General features: G+C 39.3%; 1 protein-coding gene across 1 annotated transcript in view; it reads left to right on the forward strand.

The window, feature by feature from the left end:
* Positions 1-18214, forward strand: part of LOC125451679 (SWI/SNF complex subunit SMARCC1) — a 104101-nt gene that overhangs the window by 52726 nt on the left and 33161 nt on the right. The window contains exons 10-13 of the mRNA XM_059646371.1: positions 7617-7741; positions 12680-12804; positions 15734-15793; positions 17609-17646. Of these exons, the coding sequence (XP_059502354.1) occupies positions 7617-7741; positions 12680-12804; positions 15734-15793; positions 17609-17646 (348 nt within the window). The remainder of the gene's footprint in view (positions 1-7616; positions 7742-12679; positions 12805-15733; positions 15794-17608; positions 17647-18214) is intronic.

Below are 18214 nucleotides of genomic sequence, written 5' to 3' on the forward strand. Positions count from 1 at the left end.
CAAGGACTCCCAAATCACTTTTATTGCTTACAGTCTTCCTTCACTTAAATAATATTCAGTTCCTATTCTCTTGCTGCTAAAGTACATAACTAAGCATTTTTTCCCATTTATATTCCATCTGCGCATGATGCAACTGGCAAAACTGGTTTGTAGCTACCTGATCTTTTCTGTTCTCAATCTTTATTTTAAAAAGATGCTATCTTAGCAGTTTTCTAATCCTTTGGGACAATTCCAGAATCGCTAGATTCCTGGAAGGCTACTGCCCGTGCATCCGCTATTTCTCTAGCCAGTACTTTTTGGTATCTGTGGTTACCAAGGGAGTCCAGTCAGCCTTTAACTCCATTAGCTTCCCTTGCTTGATTCTTCTTTAGTTTTTAAAGTTACTTTTTCTCCTCCTTTTGCTCCTTAATTACTTAGTTATTTTGCAATTTTTTTTTATTGCTTCTACTGTGAAGACTGATGAATTGCATTTATTCAGTTACTCGTTTTCCTGATCTCCCCATATTATTTCCTACGCTCATTCTGTAAGGGAATTGTGTTCATTTTGGCTTCTCTCTCTTTATATATTTAAAAAAGATTTAGCTGTTTGCTTTGGTACTACATAAAAATTTACCCTCAAAGTTTATCCGCTTCCTCTAGTTTTGTTTAGTCATCTTTTGTTGGTTTTTAAAACTGATCCTCTGACTATAAATCTTTATCCTTTTGTCATGCATTTTTTTTCAGTGCTGTCCTTAACTTTCCTGGATAACCATGGCTGGGTTCTCATCCTAGAATCCTTCTTCCTCGTTCATCTTTCCTATTGGCCATGAGCTATTTTTTTAAAATGTTGTCCCTTCCCTGTTGTTGCTGCAAAATACTTTCCCAGTCCTACCAAACAGCCGTGCCCTCATTCCTTACTCGTTCCCCTTAGTTATGTTTGCACATTGTTTTTGACCCAAGTTCTTCTCCCTCTAACTGAACTTTGGCTTCTACTATGCTATAGTCATTGTGTCCAAGGGCATCTTTTGTTGAGTGATGTCGTCATTAACTACCTCATTACACATCACTAAATTAGAAATAGTGTAATCTCTGGTTGATTCCAAATGTAGTGTTCTAGAAAATAGTCCTCAAAATGCTATGGCACCTTCTTCATGGCCAATCCAGCTGTTCCAGTCTGTGTGAAGATGAAGTCACCCATGATTAATATACTGCCACTGTCTCAATTTTTCATCAATCAGGTGTCTGAACAACCTTCTATTTGATAATAAGCTAGGTGCCAACAACTTCATGCTAAAGTTAGAGCTGAAGAACCATTTAATATCTTAGCAATACCATACCTCCATGCATAAGTCATCTTATCCTAAACAGATAAATAGAAAGCGGGACATAACACCAGCGCTTCACCGGAGGCTCACTGATGATGTTACCAAGAATGGTGACGAAACGTCTGAAAACGAACCTTCCAGCTCAGCGAGCAAACTCACATCCAGAATTTTTATTAGTAGAATAGAATAGTCTTTATTGTTGCGTGCACTTGAATGAGTGCAGTGAAAATTTTGTAATGTCGCCTCTTTGGTGCCATCCTAGGTGCAGGGTACCTAGGTACAGATACTTTGTGTTTGCTGCAGAATTGAAAGAGTTTTTTTTTTAAATCTAGCGTAGGACTGGAATGTTTTAAAAAGTACTCGATTTACTCAAAGTTCAGAATAAGAATTAAAAAATCCTGAAATGTTTTATAAATTGTAGTTCTTTTGACTGACTACATGCCCCCTGGGATTTAGAAACTGAGGCTTTTTTGCCTCCACACGCTTGCCTCTGGGACTGTCAGCAATGGAGACTATGTAGCAGGACACAGCTATAACAATTCGAACTAATGACCTGTTGAGCCATGTTTTACTTTGAGAGTAGACTTATCAAGTATTCCCAACAAATGGGATTAACACATTTAGCTTTTTATTTTCTTATTGAATTCTACTTGAAACCTTGTATAATCAAGCCTGATTTTCAATGGTATTATCTACCCGATGTATCATTTCTAGCCTTTTCTGCTTCATTTTGCTGTCCGTTTCTTTCTTCATCAATAGATTTAGCTTCTCATCTGAATGTACCTGGGCTACACCCAAAGTATGTTTCCTGGCAAGGCAGCTCACAGTGCAAATGTGAATGCTGAAGAATTCTCAAAAAGATTTGCACCAATCAAATAGTCAAACATTTTTGACCTCTAAGTGTAATCAATTCAAAGTTTGTAAAAAAGGGTGAATGCAAATTGTGGAAAAATTTGTTCCCCTAATATTGGGTGTCTTGCAGCCTGGATAAATGTGTTTGTTTAAAAAAATCAGTTGCAAAGCTTAATTCCAAAAGTCCTCATTCCAGACTTAATGGAAGTATGTTAGGATGCTAGCTAGAATCCAACTGCTTTTAAATTCTGAATTTTGTAAATTGAATGTGTGCTGACACAATTATTGATCTAATTGAATGTTAATTAGAAACTTAAAAATAGTTCTAGACTTGGCTCCAAATTTTAGTTGAACAACATGGCTTCCTTCACTTCCAGACCTGACCAGGAAAGAAGTTTGAGCATCAGCTGAGGTGGCTGTTTAAACTTAGTAATTTCTCTGTCTTAAGGCTGCAACTGCTGCACAGGACTATGAGAAACCTGTGTGTTTACTCTCTGAATTATTTATTGTGGGATCAAAGATTGAAGTTTTAGTCTTTAGGCAGAGAACATACTAAGTGTAAGCAGCCAGCTGAACTGCTACTCAAACTTGCCTTGGCTTCCCTTATCAGTTCTGGAGCCCAGGAAGCGTTGTTGCTCAATGAAAATTTGGAGCAAAGTCTGAAACTTTTTAAAGTCTCCAGTTAACATTCAATAATTGTGCTAGCAAATACTCAATTATAAAGTTCAGAAAGCAGTTATTTTCTAGCCAGCATCCAAATATACTTCCCTGAAATTTGGAATTAGCATTCTTGGAATTGGGTTTTGCTCCTGATTATATAAACCAGGATGTTTATCCCCTTCCAGGCTGTGCTTTCATCGTAAGTGACCTTGCACTGTTGCTTACTTTTTGGGTTTCACCTTGCCGCCTCAGGCAGGAGATCTTGACTTCACTATCGTGTAGTGGAAGTGACATAATTAAATCTTAATTAAATCTTTGAGTGCTTTAACTTTGAAGGATTGTTGAGAAATAAAATTTAATTTGGGTCCTGGAGCTACCTAAGTTGTTACTTTTCAAAATGGACAATGGAGCTTTTTTTCAAAAAAGATACTGTTTGGTAGCTGCATGGTTCCAGCTAAATACTTGATTTGTTCGCAAACAATCAAGCTTGTTTGCCAGCTGCTTGTGTTTAATGATGGCCAGAGAATTTATTTGGAGTGTCTTGTGTGAATTTAGAGATTTTGATTGGCCGTCAGTTGGGGATAGGCTAGCTAAGATGAAGGCTACGTAGCCCATCTCTCTAACTCTGCAAAACAACCTTTTAATGAGTGAAACCTGATCATTCTAATGGCGATCTTCTGGAAGATGTATTGATGCTGTGTTTCCTGAGAGGTAATGGAATATGAATTGTGACCCGTTTGTAAGCCAGAACATAAGTGAACAACCATCTGAAAATTCCACATTTATTCTTTACTTCAAGAACAAATCATACTTGATCAAAAGTTTATGTTCTCAAAGTGAATCTCTGCTGAGAGGAGTCAGTTTTATGTTCCCTTTTATCATGTATGTGTTTTGGATTATTTTGAGCAATAAGCATTTACAGTTTTGTGTTCGAAACTGTTACCCAGTTTGCATTTTCATTTGACTAAGTTTTGTGTTGTGAGAAATCAATCTTGTATATGAGACAAATCTAGTGAAATACATCTTTCTATATTCAAGTTGAAAGTGGAAAGCATGCGAATGACCATAAAACTGGGTAAAACAGTTAGAATTATGTTCTGAATTGTGGAGTATTGAGGCTTAAGATGAATGTACCACTGCTTCCAACTAAGTGGCCATTATGGTCTTTGTTCAAAGATAGACAAAAGAACTGAATTTGAGGCTAAATGCAGGTGATTACCTTTCACCTATAGACAGTATTTCACTGTGTGTTGCATCAGGAAGCTTCAACAAATCTGAAGTTGTTGATGATTAATTGACGGTGGTGCTGTCTGCTGGTTCAAGTCACATTTGGTACGATTGACTCCCAACAACACAAACTATCGTCTGAATCACAGGACCTCTTCAAGTAAGAATCCTAAGTCCATGAATATCCTAACAATCGTCAGCTGCTACATTAACAACCTTCCTTCCCCCTTGATGTGGAGGTGCTGGCATTGGACTGGGTTGGACAAAGTCAGAAGTAACATGACACCAGGTAATAGTCCAGCAGGTTTATTTGAAGTGGCATATTTTTGGAGCAGTATTCCTTCATCAGTTAAAGGTGTGGTTATTTCTTGATTTGAGACTGTTGAAACATTGAAGCAGCCCATGTGTAAATACACCAGAATCTAAATATCGTTCAGTATTGGACAAATAAATGGCATAATACTTGCACCACACAAGTGTCATCCAGTGACCACCTCCAAAAGCAGAAAACCCACTTGACATTCAATGACATTACTGTTTGCTGAATCCTCCAGTATTGACATCCTGGGAATTACCATTGACCAGAAACTAAAATGAACCAGCCATGCAAATATAGTTGCTTCAAAACCTGGTCAGAAATGGGCATCCTGCAGTGAGCAACTTGCCTCCTGACTCCACAGTGCCTGCCTGTCATCTACAAGGCGCGTTCCTGCTTGTTTGGTTGTGTGCAGTTCCAACAACACTTAATGGGCTTGATACCTTCCAGGAAAAAACCCACCCCATTTAACTGTCTTTTTAGTCCTTCCAACAAAAGTGCATGATGATGGCAGTGTGTATCATCTCAAGGACTCACTGCAGCAACTCAGCAAGGCTATGTTGTCAGCACCTCCCAAACTTGTGATTCTACAGCTAGAAACACAAGGGCAGCAGATACATGGGAATGCCCAAACCCGGATTTATGTTGCTGTTTTTATTGCAGTTGCTGGTTTGGATTCCAGTAACTCCTTTCCTTTTACAGCATTGTGGGTGTTTGTACATCCCAAGGACTGCAGCAGGCCATGAAAACAACTTCTCACTTGTAATTAGGAACAGTAAGTAATTGGATGGTTTGGCCAGCAGTGTGCTAAGTTGTGAATGATTAAAAAGAAATCATTTAGTGGAATCAAATTTGGTACCACTGTAGTTGAGTGCTACATTCATTCATACAGCAAATTATCACGGAGCTTGATTGGAGATGATCTGTCTGTATTCCTTGTATCCCAACACCATCGATCCACTGGCAGTTTGGGTTAGACTTTTCTGGTATTGCAACTATTTTACAGTGTGTAGCATAGAGACCTGACAGAGTTGTAGTTGCACCTCCAATATTCTGTTTCTCAATAAATGGTGCTGCCATTTAGCAGCTGAGCTCTGAAGATCCGATGAGTTGTGGACTGTCAGCAACTGCCCATATCACCATTGTCTGCTAATGTGTCACTTCTGAGGTCTCAGTCATTAAGTAAAAGTCCAACCTCCATACGAATGGATTGCTGAAGTGCATGTATCTGTGTTGTAACTCAAGAAGTAGCAAGTAACTCTGGAAGGAAGATCCTTAGAAGAAATAATGTCTTTTGGTCAATTCCTTTCTTGGATATACTATGTTTTTATTTCTGTACCTGTGAAGGAGTTGGAACATGAATGGAAGGGATACGATTTAGTCCTGAAAAAAAACTATTATAAACATAAGAATCTCCATATATAATCTTATAATTTTTAATTGACTGATTTAAAGCAAGTCAATATGCATCAGAAATTAAGTGAACTTCTGCTGCCAGCTATTTGTGACCTCTCATTCTGTCATCTTTCACCTGAGGAAAGCACAGTTGTGCCATTTGGCTCCAGGATATCCTCTGTGTTTGAGAGCTAAACTATTTGTTACTCCTTACCCTTGCATTTTTTAATGTTTCCGACTAGCTATAAAAGATATTGACCTTTTAGTGAAGATGTTCACTTGCTGGGTAAAACACTTCTGGTGAAAATGACTGACAAATGTGTAATATTACGCGATCCTTTGACTGAACTTCAGTAGGAAGTAGATGAATGAGGAAGTAATGAAATGCTTTGAATTTGAGGGATGGGGGATTTGAAAAATGATGTGCTCAAGAACATTTGAGATCAATGTGCAGGTCAGTGGATCTGAAAGTGTGTAAGGTTGTTGAATTAGCAAACACTTTTTTTTCTCCCCTCTGTTTGTTACAAAATTGTTTCCAAAACTCTGGTACAGCACACTCCTGCTGCTCACCTCATCAGGTGCCTCTGATTATGCTTCAATGGGAACATGTTTCTTAGCTCTCTGCCATTGCTGATTTAGAAAGCACATGGCCCATCTGCACTCCAGTATTGCTTGTAGCTAGAAGTAATTATAGAGACATATTAAACCTGGCTGCCGCCTTTGCTTCATACCATTTACTTATCTTGAACACCTGCAATGTCTATTGGTCTGCTGTTAACTCAATTAACTATGAGCCAAGATTGTGCTACTCTGGCATTTATCACCACTGTTGTGGTTTGCGGTTTGCAGTTTGCACATGCAGAATCTGAAAGTTAATGAAGTGTTACAAATTAGGTTGCATCACAGATTTTGACTTGTAGGTTGATTTATAGTTTCCCACAAACAATTCTTCATCTTCCAGTAGCTTGGGAACCATATTCAAATTAATATCACGATAGTTATTTAAAACTGTGAGAAGTAAATTTTTGTAACAAATTTGATTTCTTTTGCGTTTATTTTCTGAATGTGGGAATTGCTTACAAGGTCATAATAGTACCTTTTATTCTACTTGGGAAATTTCCTTGAATTAACCAAAATCCCATTGAATAGAGGGGGAAGCTCCACTATCTAAATAGCTACTCCTGTGATCTCTATTCTTGTGATTTTAAGGAGCTGGAGTCATTTGCTGCAACTGAGTGGTTTCCTTCTGTGGATTCAAGGGAATTGTAGTTCAGCATGATTGATGTCAAACTTGAGTAATGTGTTTGCCAAATGGACAGGAGTAGAGAATTGGGTTCCAAAAAGATGTTTTTGAACTGACTAGGTTTTTAATGGCAGTTAAATATGGTAATAATACATGATCACTCTTTTATTGCCACCATGTTCTAATTTACAGATTTTTTTTTTACAGAAAAATTAAAACCCTCAAACAAGTATAATTTGAACTCCAGTTGCCTGAGTTAGTATCAATAATACAATTATGACAGCGATACAGAAAATGTTAAGCAAACTGAAGTGTAGACGTGCCAGTACGTGGTAAGAAAGTTAACACTGATGAGAAGGTCTCATTAGAAACGTTCACAAATTATACTTGGTTTTCAGAGCTAGTGATTGACAAAATATAGTCCAAACACTTCCTTTTTGTTTTCTGCCATTCTGACTGATGGTAACACATTGCTACCTTCTTCTCCGGTGAAGCAAGGAAAGTAATATGACATTTGAAGTTTAAAATAACACTTTCACCTGGCTGATGCCATCTGTGTTCATATTGCTGTGTGGTCAGGATGTTGAACACATCTAAGTTGCTGATCTATTTTAACCAGGCCTCCCGTACACCAGACAGGAAGGACAGAAAGTCGACAGCTGGTGCCAAGAAGAGAAAGCATTCCCGTTCCCCTTCACCAATATCCACACCCGCTGAGTCAAGGAAGAAAAGTGGAAAGAAAGGGTGAGTCAAGTTGCTTCTATGCACAAATTGATTACAGGGAACTTGATTTAGGTGGATAGTTAAAGTGGCAATGGAATTTGGGGTGTTTTTCTGTCCATAGAATGGTTTGTGTAAATGTTTTTTTCCTGTCACTGGAAAAACAAATTCTTACATGGGAAGAAGGAATGCTCCAGTTTTGCTACTGCTCTGTGCAGATTTTATTTTTGAGGTGTTCTGATTCATTTGTTGCTGGAATGTCTGTTTAGTGTTGATGGAGTACGTGAGTAAAGACCAGAGAATTGGGGCTGGTGGAGAGCCAGGTTTTTGAACAGCATTTCTTTAGAGCTGGTCTCTCTGTGGTGATCATGAGTTTGCAGATGCATTCTCACTCACAGAAACCTTAAATCCAGACAATGGTTTAACCTGCGATGACAGGTTGTACAGTGGTGGCAACATTTGTTAAAAGCAGTGACATCGTGGAAAAGACACCGGACTAGTAATCAGAATGCCAGATTAATGCTCTTGGGTCACAGGTTCAAATCTCACTGTGACAGATGGCAGAATTCAAATTCAATTTAAAAAGAAAATGAAATAATAGTTAGCCAAATAATGACTTTGTAACTATTCTGATTGTTATTAAATCTCATTTGATTTATTACTGTACTTTAGGGAGTAAAATCTACCAGTCTGGCCTAGTCTAGACAAGGTGTGACTCCATAGTAATGTGGCTGACTCTCAACTCTACTCTGGGCAGTCACAGATGCTGGCCAGCTAGTGACACCAACATTCCATTACTGAATTCTTCTATTCATATCTTTTTGTAAAGCATAGCATTAGATAAATTCCAATGCTGTAAAACAGCAAAGGATTATTTGCATGCCAAAACGTGGATGAAGCACGAAATGGACAAGATTAAGTGATCTTACAACCAATGGACCAGACCTAAAGTTCTGCGGACCTGCCATGTCTAGTTGCAAATGTTGGTGGACAGTAAAACAACTTACTAGAGGCGGAGCTTCCACAAAAATCCCTACCTTCCATGATGGGAGAAACGCAGCCAATCAACGCAAAACATCAGGCTGAAACTTTCCCATCCACCTTCATCCAGGAGTGCCCAGTAGACAATCGACATATGCTTCCCCCTGAGATCCCCAACATCACAGATTCCACACTTCAACAAATTTGATTTGTCCCCAAATGAACTCAAGAAACTGCTGATGGTGCTACATATTGAAAAAGCTATGATCATTGCCAACATTCTGTCAATAGTGCAAAGATGTGTATTTCAGACTAGCTGTGCCTCAACTAGGCATGCAACCAGTAATGTGGGAATATCACAGAAGAACAAATTCAACCTGACAAATGTGTCTAATCAGTCTACTCTTGATTATCATCAAGTGATGGAAGTGACAGTGTTATCAAGTGGAAAGTGTTAGAGAATCACCTGCTCGCTGATACTTAGTTTGTACTTGACCAGGGCCACTTAGCTCCTGACTTCAATACTGTCTTCATTTAGACATGGTCAAAAATGCTGAGTTCAGTAGGTGAGATGAGAGCAACTCCTCTTGATATCAAGTCTCCATTTGATTGCATATAGGATTTAGGAACTGGAGCAAAACTGTAATCAATGCAAGACGGATGGGGCTGGGTGAAGCGGGAAGGGATACCACTGTACTGGCTAGATTTATACTTTGCTCGATTTATACTTTGCTCAAAGAAGAAGCTTGTTCAATATTGAACAACCTCTTGTTCAAGAGAGTTATTCAAGATCTAACATCTCAGCCACTGGACATCACTGCAGGAATTCTTCAGGTAGTGTCCTATGTCAGTTACTTTCAATGGCTTCATTTAATGACCACCTCTCTAATAATGCCAGATGAAGAGAGATTTCTTAACAGTTGCAAAATATATTTTGATATATTTGGATTTTCGAAAGGCACCACAGTAAGCTATTTAATAAAACAAGAACCCATGGCATTCAAGGTCATTTTTAACATGAATAGGGATTGGGTAACTCATCGAAGATGACAGTTTGGATAAGGTGGACATTTTCATAATGACAGCTTCTAACAAATGGTGTGCCACAGCAATCAATACCGGGGCCAGAATTTGTACAATATATATTTAATGACTTGGATGAGAAAAGTGCATGTGCTATAACAAATTTATGATGGCGCACAAATAGGTGAGAAAGCAAATGGTTCAGGGAGTAGAGAAAAACCTGGCAGATGAAATGTAATTTAAGAAAAGATGAGGTTATGCTGTAAGAATATATGAGCTAAATATTACTGAAATGGATAAAGACTACAGAAAGCTGCAGGAAAGAGGATTCTGAGTTCTTGTCCATGAATCACAAAAATCTAACATCGAGGTTCTATAATCAGTCGGGCCCTTAGGTGGCGTTTGGCCCACAGTGCCTGCCCTGATTCTGTTACTTAGTGCTTATCTCCTGCCTTTTCCCCATATACCTGCCCACCATTTCTATCCAAATAATCATCCAATACCCTCTTAAATCCCTCAGTTTAACCTCCCTCTTTGATGTTTCCAGTCAGTGTGTCCATTTTCTACCTGTTTTGTCACATCACCTTTGCATTATATGCAATCTTTAAATCTATACCGTCATTTTCTTGTACAAGCAGAACCAGCTTCTCTATAAGTGCTGTATCCAGCACGCACATTATTTGGAAAAAATCTCTACCAAATCTCCTCCAAGCTGCCTTCTTTCCAAGAAAAACGGTCTCAACTTCTTACATCCCAGAAAGTGCAAGGAATTTAGCTGTAGCCAAGTAAGTTCTGTATAGGTAGAGATAATGGGAACTGCAGATGCTGGAGAATCAGAGATAATGAAGTGTCCAAGCTGGATGAACACAGCCGGCCAAACAGCATCTTAGGAGCACAAAAGCTGACGTCTCGGGCCTAGATCTGGGTCTGCAATATTAGTTTTTGTGCTTCTAAGATGCTGCTTGGCCTGCTGTGTTCATCCATCTCCACACCTTGTTGTCTCTGTATGGGTAGAGTTTAGAAAAAGTCAAGGGATGGAAAACAGAAGTAGAGTTGTTTATAGACATCAAAACTGTAGAGGTAATGTTTGGAAAGTCATCAAACAGGAAATTTATAACAAGTGGCAAAGGTACTGCTGTAATTATGACTGCTTCTCATCTACTAACCAATTGGTACCAATTTGATTTGCCCACTGTCGTAAAAGAGGGTTTCCTGGTGTATGTACGAGGTGGTTTTCTGGATCCCATTAGAGGACAGGGCATCCTAGACTGGGTGCTATGTAAAGAAAAAGGAACAGTTGGTTTTCTGACTATGATGATATTCTTTATATAGATTCAGGACCCAGTCTCAGAATCAAATGCGGTGTTGTCCGTCTTAATGAAAGAAACTATGATAATATGAGGCACGAGTTGGTTACGGTAAATTGAGAAATGTTAATTGAAGGAATTACAATGTTTAAACATTAGCAAACAGTTTAAAACGTGCAGTGGAACTGTAATAATTTTTCAGTCCTGTCTGGCACAAAAATACAACGGAAAAGATCAGCACACCATGGTGAACAAGGGAAATTAGGGATAATATTTCGATCCAAGGAAGAAGCATACAAATTGTCCAAAAATGAAGTGCAGCAGACCTAAGGATTGGGAGCACTTGAGATTTCAGCAAATAAGGACAAAGAAATTGATTTAAAAAGGGGAATATAAGTGTGAGAAGAAGCTTGTAAGAAACACAAACCGAATCTCAAAACTTCTATAGGCCTGTGAAGAGAAAGAGATTAGTGAAGACAAATGAAAGTCCCTTCATAATGGCTGAGAAGAAACTGGCATGGTTACAGTGGTGAAAGGAGGTTAACAGACTAACTAACTGCATTATTTTGGTCTGCTTTCAAAAAGGAGGCAGCAAATGGCATCCCAAAATTTTGGGGAACACTGTTCTTGTGAGTGAAGCAAATAACGTTGTGGAAATGGATAGGATTAAAGGCCAATAAATCCCCAGAGGCAATTCATCTACATCTGTGAATGTTTGAGGAAGTGACCATAGAATTAGTGGAAACATTGGCAGCCATCTTTCAAGATTCTATCGATTTGGAAACAATTCTTATGGATTGAAGGATACCTAATGTAACCGCAATATGTTAAAAATGAAATGGAGGCATGAGTTTGTGTATTTCAGTATACCTCTAAAATTGGGAAGAATGACGATGGATTCACCAGCATGTTGCTGAGAATGAAAAGCTATAATCCACCGGAATTATTTAACACAGTATATTTGATCAAGGCTCAGATAAGATTCAGTTGAAGCTCAAAAATAGTTGTCATTCACTTTGAATTATGAGTGAGGAAATAATATTCCTGTCACTGGTAAGATAATAAAACTTGCTTTTATTCAGTGCTTTCATCAACTCAAATTGAAGATTCAATAGTGAAGTAAGGACAAGTTGGTTTGTGATGTGTTTGAGCATGCAGTACCTGGCCATGAAGTAATTAAAGGAGAAATTGGTAACTATTTTAGGAGAATATTGGATGAATGTTTCAAGCATGGGAGGATTGATGGCTGCAGAGAGGCTATAATCTGGCTGGTTTTTGAGTTGATGATAAATGAGCGGGGCTGAATTAGCACCTTTTGTTCCAAACTGCTTTGGTTTGTTAGAAATTGAAAACCATAACAAAACAGTTGATTCTTTAAAGGCCTACTCATCCAATTTTCGATGTTTCTATATGGGCAAATTTATTTTTACTTTTCTAACCTGGAATATTATTGATTGCAATTGGAGCACATTTCATATCTGAGCTTTTTTACAGCGGAATATATAAACTGCTATGCGGTGTGAGAAAGTAAAGAGCTGAGGTACCCCTGCAATCTCTGCTGTCTTGCTTAATATAGTCATGTAAATATCACAAATGTATCAACTGTGTTGCATGGATGCCAAAGCTCATAATGTTTTTGTTTTGCCTGTAGTCAGCCAACACCATACTTAAAGAGGAGGGGGCAGAGGGATGAAGAGGAGCAGGAAGACCTGACCAAAGACATGGAGGATCCCACTCCTGTACCAAATGTAGAAGAAGTTATTTTACCCAAAAATGGTAAGGAACTCATCTTTTCTGTCATTCATATTGTTTGTAAAGACTCTTTTAAAACAGTGTTACGGTAGAATATAAATGTTTCAAATGTTGAAAATTTTAGCCATGGTGCTAGTTCCAATATCTTTGGTTTCTTTCTTATTTTCAACTTCATACTGTACACTGTTGGGCTAGTTACCTTCTGCCATACTTAATTTATAAAGGGGTCCGTTATGTTTTCTGTGAGAGTTAGAGGGATACACTTGTTGAAGAATAACAGTTCTGCATAAAATTCCAAATCCTGATCTTTCCAAGCCTATCTGATATTTGGTATTTGAAAAGACCAGTTGTTATTTGTTTGTTAGGTGGATATTTGTCACAACCCAGTTGGAACGCGCTGTGATACTCTACTCTAGTCCCATTATTCCATTGCCATACTTACTACTAAAAAAATTCTAACCACAGAAGAAATATGCATTATCAAGGTATAAGTCTCCTAGATGAAACTGTAACCCACTATTTAAACCCCCCCAACATACACTTACTCAAACAAACAAACATGGATGTTCTCGGTGGAAAATCAAAATATTGTGGCAACAGTTTTGTCTGCAGCATTTGATGAAGCGTCTTTTTGCTTTAAGTCCTTGTGATTTTTGAACTGCTTATTCTTTCTAAACTTTTGAGCTCTCTTTACTGCACAGGGCAGTTGACAAGTTATTTGTTCAGTCTTTCAGTCATTGTTGGAGGCAGCAGCTTTTAACAACTTGTGAGAGAGAATAGCTAGATATCTTCCAGATTTTGGCTACTTCACTGCGCAGAGAGAAACCATTTTTCTTTTGTGATCTGAAGACTGTTGCCTCTTTATTGTTCACACGGACACAACCCATCAATCCAGGTGCCAAGGTGCCAATCAGAGTCTTGTTGGAATGTGAATGACGTTTGGTCTCCACAGCTGGTCTTGATGACGCAAAACAGTCAGCAGTCTGTGTCTGGGCAAAACTTGCTGTGCACGCATCCAGCATGCTGTAGCATTTTAGACATCTTATCCTTACTGCTTGAATAATGCAACTGGGTGAACACAACTCATTGAGCTCCAGTAATTTGTTTAGCAAAGTGCAGCAACCCCTTCCTGAATCCTTTCTCATTGTGGTCCACAATCCAAAATAAGGAAAAATAAAAGATGTGGTTTTTACAATGCATTTAAAATATTTATAAACAACTTATTGAGAAAGATCTAGCCCTCCTTCTTCCTGGCCACCGGTTCTGCATGTTCTGAGAATTTTTTTTTGCAAGACATGGTTGGAAAAGAGAGTGAATACTGAGATTCTAGCTTTGAGGCTTTTGTGAGTCAGCAATAAAAAAAAATTAAACATCTCTTGTTTTCAGGTGTTTCTGAGAAGTGTGTTGTTTAGCAGGCCTCCTAAACCAGTCGCAATCTCAGATATAAGAGCTGCATAGAGTTAGTTCAGAATATTTTGTTTCATCTTAGAGAGATCTAAGAAGTTCTCTGAGCATACAGACTTAAAAGTAATCCAAATTAAGCTTGATATAATCTTGTGCCTAAATATATTAATGTATTAGCTTAGAAATTCAAACAGAGTAGGTTTAATTTAATTTGATGAAAGATTTTATAAAATTTAGGATGCTAAGAATTCTTGTTGAGGTGTCAGTGATGAGAATGTCAATTTAGGATTATGACTACAGTGGAAGAGTGAGATTTTTAGAGTCAGTAGAAAGCAGGCTATTAGTGCAGATAATTCAATACCATGGAGTTGCAGATGCAAAGTACATTGTTCCTAAAGGGAATTGTATCAGTGATAATGTGAATTGCAGACGCTGGAGAATCCAAGATAACAAAGTGTGAAGCTGGATGAACACAGCAGGCCAAGCAGCATTTCAGGAGCACAAAAGCTGACGTTTCGGGCCTAGACCCTTCATCAGAGAGGGGGATGGGGAGAGGGTTCTGGAATAAATAGGGAGAGAGGGGGAGGCGGACTGAAGATGGAGAGAAAACAAAGGTGGAGAGGAGAGTATAGGTGGGGAGGTAGGGAGTGGATAGATCAGTCCAAGGAAGATGGACAGGTCAAGGAGGCAGGATGAGGAAGGGATGGGCCTCAGACGACATGGGCCTCAGACGACATGTCCATCATAGGCCTCCTGCAGTGCCACAATGATGCCACCGGAAGGTTGCAGGAACAGCAACTCATATTCTGCTTGGGAACCCTGCAGCCCAATGGTATCAATGTGGACTTCACAGGCTTCAAAATCTCCGCTTCCCCCACTGCATCCCAAAACCAGCCCAGTTCGTCCCCTACCCCCACTGCATCACAAAACCAGCGCAGTTCATCCCCCTCGCCCCCCCCACTGCATCACAAAACCAGCCCAGCTCATCCCCCTCCTGCCACTGCATCCCAAAACCAGCCCAGCCTGTCTCCGCCTCCCTAACCTGTTCTTCCTCTCACCCATCCCTTCTTCCCACCTCAAGCTGCACCTCCATTTCCTACCTACTAATTTCATCCCGCCTCCTTGACCTGTCCGTCTTCCTTGGACTGACCTATCCATTCCCTACCCCCCACACCTATATTCTCTTCTCCACCTATCTTCTTTTCTCTCCATCTTCGGTCCGCCTCCCCCTCTCTCCCTATTTATTCCAGAACCCTCTCCCCATCCCCCTCTCTGATGAAGGGTCTAGGCACGGAACGTCAGCTTTTGTGCTCCTGAGATGCTGCTTGGCCTGATGTGTTCATCCAGCTTCACGCTTTGTTATATTGTTCCTAAAGGGAAACTTGGTATGAGTTTGAAAATTGACAGAGATTCGATACATTGCTGTAACAAAAACCTGGATGTAAGTTCAAGTTTCACCCAGTCTGCTGTCGCCTAAAATTCTCACTGATGAAATGCATGGAATTGGATACATTTTTGATGGCCTGTTTATAAACTTTTCTTTTTCTAGTGAACCCTAAGAAGGACAGTGAGCACACACCTGTGAAGGGAGGCACAATAGCAGATCTAGGTAATTATACTTTGAAGTTACACTGGTGAACCTTGGTTTTTTTCCAATATCCTAAGAGCTGGATAAATGACACCTGGGAAATGCAAGCAGTTTCTGCTTTCAAAGCTTTCTTTGAACTACTGAAATTGTAGCACAGAGAATATTGGATTTGTGCCCATGTTGAACCCTTTTTCTGCATTCTCTTCCCCTGCATATCACTGCCATTGTTCCTACTGTCTGGAGTAATTGGGAATTGGGTAAAATTCCCACTGATTGGAGTCATACTTAGGCCAAAAGAAAATGCTTGACATTGTAGGAGGCCAATCATCTCCATACCAGTGTATCAATGCAGGAGTTGCGTAGTCATGTTCTCGGCGCAAATATCTTCAGCTGCTTCATCGGTGTCTGTTTTTCCATCGTAAGAATAGAGATGGGAATGTCAGATGATTGCATAATGGCAGCACCATTTTCAACCTTTCAGACACTAAGGCACTGTCTATTTGCAGCAAGACTTGGACAGTTTCAGGGATTGGGCTGAGAAGTGGCGAATTACATTCCTACCACACCAGGCTTTGACCCCACCTCAGCAAGGAAGAATAAAACCATTGCATTTTGATGTTCGGTGCTCTTGCCATTACTGAGTCTCTCACTGCCCATATCCTTGGGATTAATATTGACCAGAAACTGAACTGGATCAACAATATAATGCCGTGACTACGAGAGCAACTCGGGCTGAGAATTCTGCAGTGAGTCATTTATCACCTAACTCCTCAAAGCTTGTCCATCATCTTCAAGACTGTGGTCAGGAATGTGATGGGATACTCTACACTTAGCTGAATGAGCGTTTCAGAAACACTAAATGCAACATTGTACAGCATAATGCTGACCACTTGATTGACATCCCGTCTCCACCTCCGCTCGTTTTCTATGCTACTGCTGCAATGTGGTAGCAATGTGTGCTATCTGCAAAATGCACTGCTACCACTCAGTAAGGCTCCTTAGACAATACTTGGCAAACCTGTGACTTCTGTCATCAAGAAGGACAAGACAGCAGATACATGGGAACACCACCACCTGAAAGTTCCCTTTCAAACCACTTTCCATTCTAACTTGGAACTATATATTGGCTTTCCTTCTGTCACTCGTATAAGATTAGTGAACACTGCCAAGTTCAGGAGAGGCAAGGCACTGAAGGGATTTGAAACCGTTACATGATCAGGACCTCGTTTTAGTCAATGACAAGTGGTTGATGGATGATGGAACTAATTTATGAAAAGTGAAACAGCCTCAAGCTTCACTAGATGGGCCAGATGGTCACTGTTTTAAGCCCTAACTGCTCCGTAAGTGTTAATAAAATGTCTGAACAAGTCGGTGTAAAAATGAAGTAGTGACTCCTAACTGAAGGAATTCAGTTGCAACTAAGAAGTTTCAAATAAAGTGGCAAGAATCTGCTTACCTAGGCTTTCCTTAAAATCTGTCTCAGACTAAGAGGATCCAAAGATTGAAGAAATTTGAAAATAAGTAACAAGGAGGGACTGTTTTGGATGGCCTTGAATTTAGAGGATAGAATGAGGAGACCAACAAGAACTGGAAAGGTGCCCTAAAAATTGCAGCTAGTGACCTGATGGTATCCAATGTAATTTTATTGCCTGATGCAAATGTAATATTGAAACTACCTGGTACAATAACTTAGTTGTAACTGTGGTAGCATTAAATTAGAAACTCCATGACAAACCAGTTGATTACAGTATGGTTGTTGACGTCGTCTTCACCTTTTGTGACGGCTTGATCGCATATGTATAAGCTAATACATATCCTGAATTAATCTTGTTACAGATGAGCAAGAGGATGAGCCACTGTCTGCAGGAGGGAAGGTAATTAACATAAAAGCTGATTCTGCTCATCCAGTCACTGTCTAGAAATGGTAGCTATGGCAACTAATCTGTTGGGCTGCAGAGTTGTGTTTCTGTATCGCTTCATATTGAGAGCAGTTGTGTGTTTGTGGTTACGTGTTGTTGGAGGGAAACAATAATCAAATTGTGAACATTGAGGGAAAAATTATCTTTTCAATTATATTTGGAGATATTCAATTCCTCTTCTCTTTCTGGACCTTCACACACTGGGCAAAAAATTATGTCACATGTTGAATGTGTAAAGCATAGTTAGGAATTTATTGCACAAGCACTTGGCTCTTGAGTTGCAAATGAGAGTATAGAGTTCACACCACCTGTTTGTGCATTTTGATCACACCATATCAGGGGCTGATTTGTTGTAATTTGACTATGATAACATTTTGTGACATTACACCTTGTTTGGCTTCATTTCTCCTTGGAGTATTAGATTTCAGGCTGGTAATTTTTTTCAATTAGTTTAGCAAATCTTCACCCAGACTGTACTGTGAAACAATTATTCCATCAACATATGTAAAAATTATCTCAGTAT

Source organism: Stegostoma tigrinum, chromosome 5, assembly GCF_030684315.1.
Source record: "Stegostoma tigrinum isolate sSteTig4 chromosome 5, sSteTig4.hap1, whole genome shotgun sequence".
Classification (NCBI taxonomy): Eukaryota; Metazoa; Chordata; class Chondrichthyes; order Orectolobiformes; family Stegostomatidae; genus Stegostoma; species Stegostoma tigrinum.